At 42.4% G+C, this 13,843-nt stretch overlaps 1 protein-coding gene across 1 annotated transcript; it reads left to right on the top strand.

The window, feature by feature from the left end:
• Positions 1 to 4,980: 4,980 nt before the first annotated feature.
• LOC131556339 (nuclear receptor subfamily 0 group B member 2-like) lies at positions 4,981 to 10,217 on the top strand. Its single transcript, XM_058802825.1, has 2 exons — positions 4,981 to 5,551; positions 9,964 to 10,217. The coding sequence occupies exons 1-2, from the start codon at positions 4,981 to 4,983 to the stop codon at positions 10,215 to 10,217; spliced, it is 825 nt and encodes a 274-aa protein (XP_058658808.1).
• The last annotated feature ends 3,626 nt before the right edge of the window (positions 10,218 to 13,843 follow it).

Genomic DNA, 13,843 nt, shown 5'->3' with positions numbered 1-13,843 from the left:
ATAAGGACAGTGTCAGATTTCTGTCTCATAGCTAAATTATTATAGTATTTTAAATGACTCACAGTATTGAGTGAACTGTTCTGAAGAGCAGTGCCTTCAAAGTCTGAGAATATCAATGTCTGCTGATGGTACAAAATTATTTGGAGGAAGACAGGACTTTCAGAAGAATTGCCGAAAGGCTTCATGAAAATCATCAGCTAGATGTCAATGATGATTAAGAATATGTGCATATGCATATATGGCAAAAGATGCACATAAACCACTCCTGACTCTACTCCTGATGAAGTTAAGAGCCTCTGAACTGATGACCATCACTCAGGAATAAAACCTGGGGGCTGTGACTGTTCCACAGCAACAACAGCTCATTGTTCAAAAGTGACTTCTGAGAAAGGCAAAACAGAGAACTTCATCCTGTCTCTGTATAAATCCATGCTTTCCTAAGTCCTGGATACTGTGTCCTGATACTTCATGCACATCCCTCTAAAGAATATCTTAGAAAAGCTGTAGGGCTAGGAAAGATTCAAATAAGGTTAACAAAATGAACAAAGGCCTTGTGTCACTCTACAGAAAGAAGCTGCATTTCTTTAGTTTGGACAAAGGGAGTCTTACTGTGATTTATAAAGTAGACCAAGCAATAGGATGAATAGGGATTGATTGATTGATTGATTGATTGATTCCCCTTTTTCCTCCAATAAAAGAGCAAGAAGGCACCAGATCCTGTAAATGTAATGTTTGAGTAAGTTTTGTCTCACTTACAAGCATCCCCAGAGAATTCCTTGATGTAGGCCAATGTGGATGTTCTTGTGGCTTTAGAAGCAGACTGCAGGAACAAAGGTTAGAAATTAATTGAAAGTCGTTAAATGCATAAAGTGATTCTGGCTCAGGATTTCCCTAAGATGCAAATTATTCAAGGCAAGAAAAATAGTCATGAGAAGAGTGGGATATATCATACACTGTTACTGAAAGATTCAAGTTGGGCTACTGCCAAGGCAATAAGTATGTCATGCAATCTCCTCTACTATGTGACAAGTCTCTTCAGACTTCCGGTATTCCATTAAGTGATTTAATGCTATGGACTATGAGCCAAAAATAGTACACGTCTTATAAGTTTGGAGCCAATGAGATATTTATTATTTTAATTCCCAGCAATGGGGTGAACATACATAGAATGGCTTGGGTTGGAAGGGACCTTAAAGATATCTAGCTCCAACCCCTCTGCCATGTGCAGGGACACCTTCCGCTGACCAGGTTGCTCAAAGCCCTTCTAACCTGGCCTTGAACACTCCCAGTGATGGAGCATACACAGCTTCTCTGAGCAACCTGTGCCAGTGCCTCACAGGAAAGAATTCCTTCCATATATCTAATCTAAACCAACTCTCTCTCAGGTCTTTTAATTTTGTGTGTGAACTTGGGACACATTGTATTGTTGTCCAAATGGCAACACTTGTGCTGGAGAAGCAATTCTGATGGTATCAGAGAGAATGTGGTGGCAGTGAGTGTTTGTGGGCATGGGTGTCTCCTAGGCTGAAAAAGTATATAAATGCAAAAAGCAAAAAATAACACTGATGTGATTGTGTCTTATTGTTCTCAAGCCAGCATGCTAGAGACAGCTAAAATAGATAGAAATCCATGGGGATTTATCATATCACAAAATTGGGTTTTGTATTGTATTCTTCCTTAACATTTGAAAGTACAAAGTATTGCTACTGCAGCATGGAGACAGATGCTTTATATCTAGGTGCATGTGGCTGTAACCATTCTGTAGGTAAGATTTAGAAAGAAAAATTAACTATTGCCTAATTTATGAGTATAGAGCTAAATTTGGCTGCTGGTCTTCTACCTTTGAGAAAATTGGGTCACACAGGCAGTCAGTTTTGAATGGGGATGACCAGGATCAGTTTCACCTGCAATTCAATATTGACTCATAATTCTAAGTAATCATTTTCTCAGGAAATCTGATAATGCATAATGCATCCTAGGCAGTCATACTGGTGCAGTGACCTTTACTCTTATTTTTGGTAAATAGTCACAAAGTTATTATATAATTATACATATATATTTATATATACACACTGGGAAATTCTGAGAGAAAGAAATATAATTTGCTTCTGCCTCTTAGCTCTATACACAAACAAAGGAAATAAATGATGACAAATAAAAATGGTATCCAATACCATATGTTGCTGACATCAGAACTCTGCATATGACTGATGGAGACCTCAGAAGGAAAAAAGTAGGAAAAGAACCAATTTAACCTGAAGGAATTTTCATAAGCACAGTTAATAGGAGCTGTGAAATAATGGCATGTACCAAGAGAGTGAAATGGTTAACCATGAGATGTTGCTCTTGGAGCACAGGAGCTAGGATGCTCAGAACTCTGCTGCCTAGATTACTGAAACACCACTCACTCACCAGCAGTTAGGAGACAGCACTTCTTTTCACAAGCAAACTCTCTGCAAGAACGATTTTAGCAAGCTCAGTCTGTCTTTGTAGTACAGCCATTAGCCAATCAATGTAATTCATGCTGAACCTCAGATGGCAATGCCCCTGTAACTGAAGTTCATTCCATTCAGCCTCAGCTCAGCTTGAATTTACATTATGAATAAGAGGGAGGGGCTTTTCTGGGGACTTTCTGGGCATTTCTCTTTTGCTGTGCCATTTTTTTTTTTTCAACATTTTTATTGATGATATGGATGAGGGCTTAGAGTCTTTTATTAGTAAATTCGCTGATGACACTAAATTGGGAAAGAGTGCAGATCTGCTTGAGGGGTGTAGGGCTCTCCAGAGAGATTTGGAAAGGTTAGATGCATGGGCAGAATCAAACGGGATGAACTTCAATAAGCCCAAGTGCCGAGTCCTGCACTTTGGCCACAATAACCCCCTGTACCGATATAAGCTGGGGATGGAGTGGCTGGATAGTGCCCAGGTGGAAAGGGACCTGGGGGTGCTGGTTGACAGTCGATTAAATATGACCCAGCAGTGTGCCCAGGTAGCCAAGAGGGCCAATGCCATCCTGGCCAGTATCAGAAATGGAGTGGCCAGCAGGAGCAGAGAGGTCATTCTTCCCCTGTACTCGGCACTGATGAGGCCTCACTTGGAGTGTTGTATCCAGTTCTGGGCCCCTCACTTTAGGAGGGACATCGAGTTACTTGAGCGTGTCCAGAGGAGGGCAACGAGACTAATAAGGGGCTTGGAACACAAGCCATACAAAGAGCGACTGAGGGAGCTGGGGTTGTTCAGCCTGGAGAAAAGGAGACTAAGGGGCGACCTCATCGCTCTCTACAACTTCCTGAAGGGTGGCTGTGGTGAGCTGGGGGTCGGCCTCTTTCTCCGGGCGATAACAGATAGAACAAGAGGACACAGTCTCAAGTTGCGTCAAGCGAGATGTAAGTTAGAATTAAGAAGCAAATATTTCACAGTAAGAGTGGTCAGATACTGGAATCATTTACCCAGTGAGGTGGTGGAGTCATCATCCCTTGAAGAATTCAAAAAAAGACTGGATGTGGCACTTGCTGCCATGATCTAGTGAACAGTTAGAACATCGACTGGACTTGATGATCTTATAGGTCTCTTCCAGTCTTGAACTTCTGTGATTCTGTGATTCTGTGATTTAACTTACAAAGCTCTTTGATACCCCAGCAATGGACAGTAGCAGGGAGCTGTTGAATGAATGGAGAGGTGGACAAGCAAATACCACCAGGTATTCAGTGCTGTGTGTGCCCTGAAACCTCCACAGCAGCTAGCAGTCACTGCACCTCAGCAGCACTACACTCCTAAATTTCTCAACTTTGGAGCAGACATCCCTTACTCCACTTTTTGCCTCCTCAGAGGGGGAAAATTTTGCAACATAAATATCATGAAGAGGTAAAGAATGTACTTCTTAAAATAGCCCAGCATGGAAAAAACCCAACCTGGTGTAGCAAAACACAAATTTGCAGTTAGGCATCTGATGGTGGGGGGAGGCCTTTGCACACCAAAGGCTTGGAGATCTGGCAGATAGAGACCTTCAAGCTGTTGTTTTTAATGCCCAGTTTTTGCTGAGACATGCTAAGAGCCCACATGGTAGGAATGCATAAACATCATGCTTGGTGAAAAAAACTTAGTACCTTTTCCCCTGTATAAGAGCAAGCAAGAGAGTAGAGTGTGAAGTAACAAAAACTTGAATTACCAATATCTTCTTATTAAGGCTGAGTTGCTTTCATTCCTGCTACCTAGTGTTCCCTGATGTTGGCTGAAGAGTCCTGACAATTCAATCATTCAGCTCTTGTGCTGCTACAAAAGTTCCCATGTACACTAGTATGAATGGCCATTTTTGTTTCATCAGTTTCTATGAGGAAAATTTAATTACACAGCCTGTCTGGGAGAAATATTCTGAAGGAGGAAGCTGTACTGGATGTCTTGTGTTGTCTTGTTCTACATCAATGCCCAGGTGCCCAGGCTGCTCAGGGAAGTGGTAGAGTCACCATTCCTGGAGGCACTTAAAAACATGTAAATGTGGCACTTGAGGAATGGATTAGTGGTGGACTTGGCAGTGTTGGGTTAATGGCTGGACTTGATGATCTGAAAGGTCTTTTCCAACTTAATCAATTCTATGACTTAAGCCTTCACATTCTGTGTTTGAAATTATCATTTGTGAACTGCAAGAGAGAACACTGTCATAAACTCCCAACAGCTGACATTCTCTGAAGTTTCTCTCAAATCTCACAGAAACCTGAGGTAATTGTGAAACGCAGGATTTCCATCTCCAGGACGGTCCCCAGGACTGGCCCATGCCAGCAGCCTGCAGCCACGCCCCATTCCAAACACACTGGTGCAAGTAAAGTTCAAGGTAACCTTATGGATCAGGGTCATATCACCTTCCAACACCTGCCCAGGTCTATATAAGCACACAATGCCTCCCTGTGTGGCAGAAGGGCCCTCCCCTGCTGCTGACGCACTGCTCCAGACATGCTGCTTCCTGCCACAGGGAACTCTGACAGCATGGCCACCGAGATCCCTGCTGAGAAATGTGGGAAATGTCAGTGTGAGACACTCCATTCTAAAAGCATCCTGTACCAGATCCTTAACAAAGAGCATGGAAGTGAGACCAAGTGGCACCAGCAGCATTGCAGCCCCCACTGCTCTGCAAGAAGAAAATGCTGTCCTTGTTTGGACAGAAGAGTTGTCCTGAGAACACCAGAAGCCACATGCAGAAGAGCTTCTGAAGTGCTGTTGAAGACTTCAACTTTTATTAGAAACTTACCTTCTTTTTATCACATGCCTTGGGAGGATCAGTTTGTCCTCATACAACAGAACTGGGTCCCCCTTTTTGTCCTGGGCATGGCACAAGAAGGAGTGGATTTTGACCTGAGAGAGGTTCCAGCCACCAGTTTATTGAAAAAAATCCTCCTCAATCAGTCTTCAACAGCTATGAATGAACTGGGCAGCTCATCAGCAGGAGCATCTTTCACAGAAGTTCAGAAGATGAAGAATTTATTGTGGAAATTCTGGGACCTGGACATAAGTGCAAAAGAATATGCCTATCTTAAAGGAATTATTCTTTTTAATTCTGGTAAGTCCTCCCAGAAATTACACAAAATATTATGTGCCTAGAAAGATATTTGACATTTTTTTATTTACGTAGAGAAAATGTTTTGTTTTACTCATTTATATGAATAGATAGTTAAATGTTCTCAAAAACCTGTATTCCCTGATTTAAGAGTTTTTCTGCCTGATGTGGTTTATTTGGTTCCTTGGACATGTGCAGTTCGTCACCCACTGTAAGCCAAAACAGCTTCTATCTGACAAATTGTAAGTCATAAAGATTTGTGTAACTTCAATGACTTCCAGTTCAAAGGTAATACAGCAGCCTCACCCTCACAGCAAGGGAGAGAGGGTACATGGGCACATGATGTGAGCTTTAGAAGCATTTTAACAATGGCTTCTTCAGTAACAAGAACACAAGAAAACAACCATCTGATTTTCATCAGTGAGGCAAAAGGATGCTGTGTTGAGTTTACACAGCTTTTATGTATATTTATATAATTTAGTATCTCTACTTTCAAAGCCTGGGAAAGCAAACTTAGACTTCTGATTGCATCCTCTCACCTCTGATGCCAAGTTCAGGCTCCTTAGGAAGGAAGGTTGCCTCAGTCAGCACCATGGAGTGCATGAGTAACTAAAAACTGAGCTCCAAGTCCACCAAAGTAAATGGAAAGACTTATTGACTCCAGCCTGCTCTGGCTCAGATGCCCAGCTCCTTCCACAGCAATCACTGCAGCTGGCTGCACTGTCAGCAGTGTGCTGTACTTGGGGATGCACCAAAAGGATGCTTGAATGCCTCCGTTATTCCATTATATTTCTTGTGGTGGATGGTTTATAGGCTGCTCAAAGGCTGTGTGTCTTTATAGTTGCTTCCAATGGGATTCAAATTCTGTTTCTTGAGGTGTAATGTCATCCAGATGCTTGGTATTGCCTTGAGTGTCTGTGCTGCAGCAGCAAAGCAGAAGAATTTGTTTCAGTGCAAGCTTTTTTCACAATAAAATCAGGCTAAAAGAAAACACTCTTTATATCCAGGGGGATGATAAGAGGAGAAAGGCCTCATTTGCAGCAGCTTACACAGTTTAACCAGCTGGCATTTTTATTGTCTCTGTGGGTAAAATGCAATATTCACTTAAGGAGAAACAGCAGTAGCAGGGTTATGTTCTGGATTTGAGCCTCCTAAAGGCCTGCTGCTTCCCCAGGGTGCTGTATGAGAGAGCCAGCAGCCCTCAATGCTGTCTGTAGACACATTCCACAGTTTCAGGAATGACACTCAGCTCTTAGCTGGGACGACCTGATTCCCTGGAGTATTTTTCCATGAACTGCAGAAGGCAGCCTGGAGAACAACAGTTAAGCTTAGATTCAGTTAAGCCTCTGTATGAAACAGAGTCACCATCTAAATCTGGGCTGAAACAGGTACTCAGGACTTATACATAGCCCAAACCACCCTTTGCTGCAAACAAATCTGTACAGCTCTTTTTTCACAACTACTACTTTTAATAGTTTTCCAACACTTTCCACCAAACTCAGAAAATGTTTTCTACATATTTTCAACACATTTTCAAACTTTTCAAGTTTTGGCTTGATGTTTGGCCAAATGCTATTATTTTTGCAGGCCTCAGTATAAAAGACTTTCAGGAAGCCACCAGCAGTGACAATGGTAAATTAACTCTCTTTTGGATTATGAAGTGCCTCATTACCACCCTTAATGTTTTACTTCCTTTGAGACCACCAAAATTGACTGAAGCAACAGGGAAGGGCCAGGACCAGAGCGGTCCAGAGCTGGTCATGAGCTGGAGTTCCACAGGAGACATCCAGGCATGCAGCTGCAGCAGCCATCTCTTAGATAAAAGCATGACAACTATGCAAAGCTCTGCTTGTACCCTGAGTGATCTCTTGTGGCACAGACATTGTGCTGACTATGATTAGAAAAATCCCTTTGGCAAGAGGGTGGCAGGCAGCACAATGGAGCATAGGTCCTCCTACAAGGATCATAGAATGCTTTGGGTTGGAAGGGACCCTAAAGATCACCTAATCCAACCCCCCTGCCATTGGAAAGGACACCTTCCACTAGACCACGTTCCTCAAAGCCCCATCCAGCCTGGCCTTCCAGCCAGCCCCTGGGCCTGTGGCATTCACAACATCTCTGGGCGAGCTGTTTCAACACCTCACCACTCTGACAGTAAAGGATTTCTGCCTACACATCTGACCTAAGCCCACCTACCTTCTTTCAGTTCAAGGCCACTTCCCCTTCTCCTATCATTACAGGCCCCTGAAAAGTCCCTGTCCAGCTTTCTTGTAAAGCCCCTTTAGGCACTGGAAGGCTGCTCTAAGGTCTTTCCAAAGCCTTTTCTTCTCCAGGCTGAACAACCCCAACTCTGTCAGCCTGTGTTCATAGGAGAGGTGCACCAGCCCTCTGATCATCTTCAGAGCCCTCCTCTGGAGTCATTCCAGCAGGTCCATGTCCTTCTTATGATGAGGGACCCAGAGCTGGAAATAACAACAGAATCTGTGCAGCACCTCTGTGCGGGAGGCTCTGGCTGGGTTACTGATTGACCACATCTGGGCCAGCAAGAACCTGCAAAGAAGAAACTGTGCACCAGCCCCTGAGGGGAAACCAGCACCTTACATCAACAGAATCCAGACTCTCCAGAACATATTGGCATCCCCACTCTTCCCAGAGGAGCTTTGGCTGGGTGGCTTTGGAGCTGTCTCAGTATCTGTGGGTGAAGGGTCCAGCTGCAAGGTCTTCTCTACTTGGAACCAGGCAATAAGTCAAAGGAAGGAGCAGGTAGGACTGTTCTGCCACACAGGAAAAGCACAGAGTGAGGTGAAAATGTTTTTGTGTTTTTGACAGTTGTCTGAAGAGCAATTGGGACTGCACAGTGAAGAGATGGGAGCAGTGAAAAGCAGTGCTGTTATTATATCAGTGCCATATATATACATATTTATGTACACATATATATTCAAAAATTCCATCAAGGCTGTGACAGGGCTTCTGTTAAAAAAAAAAAAAAGATACTCTTAAGAGGTTTACAGTTCAGCTGGAAACGTGTTTGACTGAATATTATTGCAACATATCTCAGAACAAGAAGTGTCTCATAATGTGTAAATTAAAACCAGTATTTGGTTACATAGAAAAGAAGACCAAATGAGGAAATTAAGCATATTTGAAGAGATATAAACTATTGCAACTTCATCCTGAATCCACAAAATCCTGACATTTTCCTTTCCATGAAAAATCTAACATTTGTAATCATCTTCACAGCTTGCAGCTGCTGGTAATCCTGGGGGAGATGATGACTTTTGCACACATTTTATTTCTGGTTAGCCTGGTTGCAGGTTTGGCTGAGGCTTCTTCTCCTCTGGCAATGGTGTCTAAGAAGAAGGGACTTGCTAAAGGCTGACAACAGTCAGCCAGTTACAGACTGAAGGAAACCCAGCCAGGTTGGTTTTGCCCTGATACAGGGCACTAGGCAAGAATGCTGAACTGCCCACACTGAAATGAATGATACTGTGAGAAACACACCTGGTGTGAACTATTCAGATTCTATTCTAGGGACGTATGGGGTCAGTCACTGTAAATGTTGCCAAATAGTGCGTTCTACCCTCTGTCCAGACTGCAACAGTTCTAGGAGAGAAAAGATATCCTTAGAGAGCGAGGACAGGAGGCAACAGGTTGCTGAGAGCTACATAGCAAGGCACTCTCTTCAGAGGCAAAGGATGAAGATAGGGTTTCCTTATCACTGAGTTCTGGCACCCACAAACACCCTCAGTGAGCCAGCAGGTCACATGCTATGGGAGGTATGTGATTGAGGCTCATGACCATGACTCCATAGGGCAAAGGCCTCTCCTTCAGACACTCCTCTTGCTGAGGCACTCCTCTTGCTCTTTTTAGACTGTAAATGAAAATACCTAGATAGTGTGGTGAACCACAGTGCCCAGCTTAGTCTAGTAAGCAGAGGCAACAATAGGAAGGAGATGGGGCTGGGTGTACTGGAAACCTACATCTTCAGGCTGTGAGCCTGCTCACTCCTCCAAACCATCATCTCCATTTCCTGCTGTTACCTAGGTAGGGTGGATTAGAGCTGGAATATTTCAATGTGCCCAGACTACTATCTCAGCATCATTTGGTGGGTAGACAACACTAGAAAACTTCTTCTCCATCTGTACTGAGTCAAAATTACCTGCTGTTACCATTTCAAAGATGGATTTTAATGTAATGGGCTAGATTCCAATGTGATTACAATGCTGCTCAATGCTCATTCAAATTATTGAGCCACACATACCTTCTTTTTCCAAAAAGTATGTTTAGGAAGTGTTTATTTTTTTTCTATGGAGAAAGTAGTCCTATAAGCCAGAAATCCAGACACCCATCATTACAAAAGACACAGAACAGAAATGTTTACTCAGGATTTGTTATTTTACTTTTTGTTTTGACAGAATGTCATGCCCTGAAATGTCTCCCTTATGTACAATCACTGCAGCAGGAAGCTCAGAAAGCCCTGATGGAATTTATCTCAACAATGCTCCTTGGGAGCCTCAGCAGGTTTGCTTCGATTCTTCAGCTAATCACATCTCTTCGAGACATTGATGCAGATGCTATTGAAGAGCTCTTCTTCAGGCCCATCCTAGGAGAGGCCACCCTAAATGTACTACTTATAGAAACCCTATATATCAAGCCAGACTGGCTTTGAAAACAAGTGACATCTGAGCAATAAAATATTTAATTTTGAAGAGATGAGAGAATATTATGAGCTAAATAAACACATTTCAAGCAAATCATTGATGAATATTTGTAAGCCATATATGCTTCAATGATGAAGTAATTTTGTAACATTTTATAATTAAAAGCAGAGAAAATTAAGCATTTCATGATACTGTGTGCTTTAAAACCCCTTAGTCTAAGTATTTAAAGATTGTCTAGGAGCACCAGCATACTTTCCAGTTGTGCTAGGTTCAACTGTAATATTTCTAGTGAGCTTTTTTCCAGCTGTTTATGCTTTTGGCTTTAAGGAACAGGGGCAATGGTAAATTTTATTCAGTTGAAGATAGATACATAAAAGGTTGGTCAATGGTAAAATCAGTATAAATCTTTCCTTTTCCTTGTCAGTCCCTGACCCCAGTCCCTTTCCTGTTCCACTGAGAAATCTAGTCCTTGGCTGTAATTGCTGGATGGAGCTTCCCCTTACTAATTGCTTTCTTATAGGCTCTTTCTAAGTCTTGCAGCAAACTGTGGGCATTAAATCCCTCTCTCATTATTTACAAAGTCCTTCCCTAACTGAGGAACTGAACAACAGGAATCAAAAATTGGTTGACTGGACAAAAACCGTTGTTCAGGAATGTTTCCAGAATGGGAATAACAAAGGCTGAAAGTTACTGTGTCATGCCATAAGCAGCAGAACTAATGTAGCCCAGTTTCCTACACATTTAAGACCTTTTCCCTTTAGCCCTGCCTGCACCCTTCTATAATTACCCTCACTTCCTTCCAAATAGATGTCAGACATTCCTTGGACAGCAGAAATGCTAAATATGGTTTCCTACAGATGTGTACAATCTGTTCCTGCCTCTCTCACTGAAGGAGTTCCAAATGCACTATGGCATGCCCCAAAAATCTCTCTGTCCCCTACCCGTCTGGTTGGAGAAGAGGCAGCATGTGTTGGGGTGGGTGCCAAAAACGATGTGTGTGCTGACTGCCCATCTGTCAGGATGAAAAAAACATTGAGCTTATACTTCAGCTGCAACAGGGCAAGCTATTTGTGTCCATTTCCTGCCCCACTCCTTTCACAATGGTTAATGGTTTCCATGAAACTTAAGGGAATTAATTTCTGAGTTTTTTCAGTAGCAGATCCAGCCTAGTTTTGCTTGGCAAGAGGGCTCCTACTCACCAAATGGGGGCTGACAGACATGTAGATAGACAGCACAACAAAGAGTATGACAGCTTAGAATTCATTAGAATGTCAAGTTAAAGTCAAAGGAAGGAGAACTTGCAAATATATATCAAATATATATATATATATATATATATATATATATGTAAAAATGCACGTCAACAGAGATGGATGTTGAAAGGACTTCTAGAAGTCAAACAACTAAGGAAAAAGAAGTTTAAATAATAAAAAGAGTTTAGTACCTATCTGTTTTGACAAAAGTACACACATTTTTCTCCCACTTTGTTAGTCAAGGGGAAGAAGCAAACCCCAACCAAGACAAACCAATTAAGCCCCCGAGTAGTAGTGATCACAGAAATAACAATCTCTGCAGTAAACACAACTCACTTTCCTATATCCCTAAGCTAACTAAACCTTTCAGAACTGCAGAAAGGTTTATGTAAACCTGTCTGAAAAGGGTGCCTAGTGCTCCACAGTGAAGTTGTGGTCAACGTCTTGGATTTTTAAGGTGACTTTACCTTCTACCATGAAGGCAAATACTAGGCTTCAAATGGAACTCCCACAAGATCTGATACTCATGGATCTCACTTCACTGTGCTTGAATACAAGATTCTTCAGAAGATCAACAGATCTTATCTTGGTATCCTGTTCAAAGGGGCTGATACCACTTGTCTTGCTGAGGACAGAGTAAGAACCTGTATTTACTGTGTTTAAGTGTCACATGAAGTTGGAGGCTGTGCAGGTACAAGAAACTGGCAGGAACAGGAGAGGTGAGGGATTGTGAGCAGAGCTCAGGAGCAAAAACAGGAGCTCTCCCTGGAAAGTGGAAAGGCACAGCACCAGACAGACTTTAGAAGTCAATGGAAATGACTTAGTATTGGAATGAAGAAGCAGAGACTGAAATGAATAGAAGGCAAGAGGATGACAGCAGAAAAATCCATACTCCAGGAAAAAAAGGAAAGAGAGAAAGAGGGAGAGACAAAGAGAGAGAAGCAATGAAGAAAGGTTTGTCACCACTTTATTTAGCTTCTGGGATGGAAAACAGAAGCACTGTTTCTCCAGCTGTGAAATCCACCAATGTGACGTGTGTAGCCATCCCCCTCTAGCGCCCAGGAGACGGCAGTATTGCCATCACCTAGAGTGTGAGCTTAGCTGCTGGAAGCGTGCCAGACACAGCACCTACTGCTGCTGATGACCCAGGCAGAGCTTTCACTCAGGGACACATCCCCTTGCTGACTTGTTCAAAATAGTATATGGCAATATTTTTAAATTGTTAGAAGAAATCTACATTTGCAAAATCAAGAATGAAAAGTAAATTCAAATTGCTTGTGAAATCTTACTCCAGCCTCCTTCTGAATATGATCATAAACTCTGTTCATGACCTAATTACAAACTCCTGTGGTTTCCCCTCAGGACTCCCTGCCTTACTTGGGGCAAAGAATAGCCTGTGTGTGCTGTGGGAATGTGTTATAACTGGGCAATGGAGGAGCCTGCTGTCAGCTAAGGCTCAGCTGCTTTTGTTGCAGTACCATCATTGCAGAACCTGAACTAAAATGGATCTACAGTGCCAGAAACAAAGCTCTTACAATGAAATTGGTTGAATGACACATTACAGAGTGTGGGCGAGCCACATAAATTAAGTGGCATTATTCCAGAGTGGTATTGTCCCAGAAAAAAGCTGCTACTAACAGTGTTAACTGGAGTAAAAGGTTATAGTTTTTCACAAAGGCAAACACAAGACCTGGGAAGGGGCAGACTGCAGAAGTCAGAAGGCTCTCACAAGAAGCAATCCAGGTCACAACAGGCTGTGTCTTATGCTTCCAGAATGATGTATAGTACTGTAAGCTGTGAAAAATCAGTCTGTGCACACCTGAAATGCAGGAGGCTTTCATCAACTCTAATCTAGGTGTTTTCATTCCTCCTTTGTAAAAAGAAGGGGTAATAATAATGCCTTCATTTTTTGACTCATCTTTGAAGATTTTAATCAGTGTTTGTACTTGTACTTGAGAACATGAGGGAATCCCACTGAAAATTATTAAATTCAGTGTTCTATGCTAAATTGAGCAGCACACAGTAAAGTAATGGAGAAACCTACACACTACAGGGAAAGGATAAATAGAGAAGATATTGAAGATCAAGCTTTAGTAAGCACCAAGTAAGGCAGTGATCTAGTAGCAAAAGTAACAATGACATTTCCAATGGTGGGATCCATCTTGCAAGAGAGTCACTTGCACTTTCTCTAGAGCACAGAGAGGGACATGCTCTGAGGGAGATATGCCTCCCTTCTCTCAGACACCTGCCTTAACTTTGGGTGAATCCAAAGAAGTGCTTTACTTCTGCCTATTGGTACAGCTAAGGAGCCCACCTGACCATTTGAGATTCACTGCCTAACTTTCACACAGTAAAAATGAGATTAATCCTACCTCTATGGC

Source organism: Ammospiza caudacuta, chromosome 3 (assembly GCF_027887145.1).
Source record: "Ammospiza caudacuta isolate bAmmCau1 chromosome 3, bAmmCau1.pri, whole genome shotgun sequence".
NCBI classification, from domain to species: domain Eukaryota; kingdom Metazoa; phylum Chordata; class Aves; order Passeriformes; family Passerellidae; genus Ammospiza; species Ammospiza caudacuta.
This window is presented reverse-complemented; position numbering and strand designations above follow the sequence as displayed.

Excerpts from the sequence above, each read along its gene's own strand:
- LOC131556339 (XM_058802825.1), top strand. The coding sequence starts at position 4,981 with ATGGCCACCGAGATCCCTGCTGAGAAATGTGGGAAATGTCAGTGTGAG. Across the intron at positions 5,552-9,963 it reads AATTATTCTTTTTAATTCTG|AATGTCATGCCCTGAAATGT; the intron begins GTAAGTCCTCCC and ends TTGTTTTGACAG.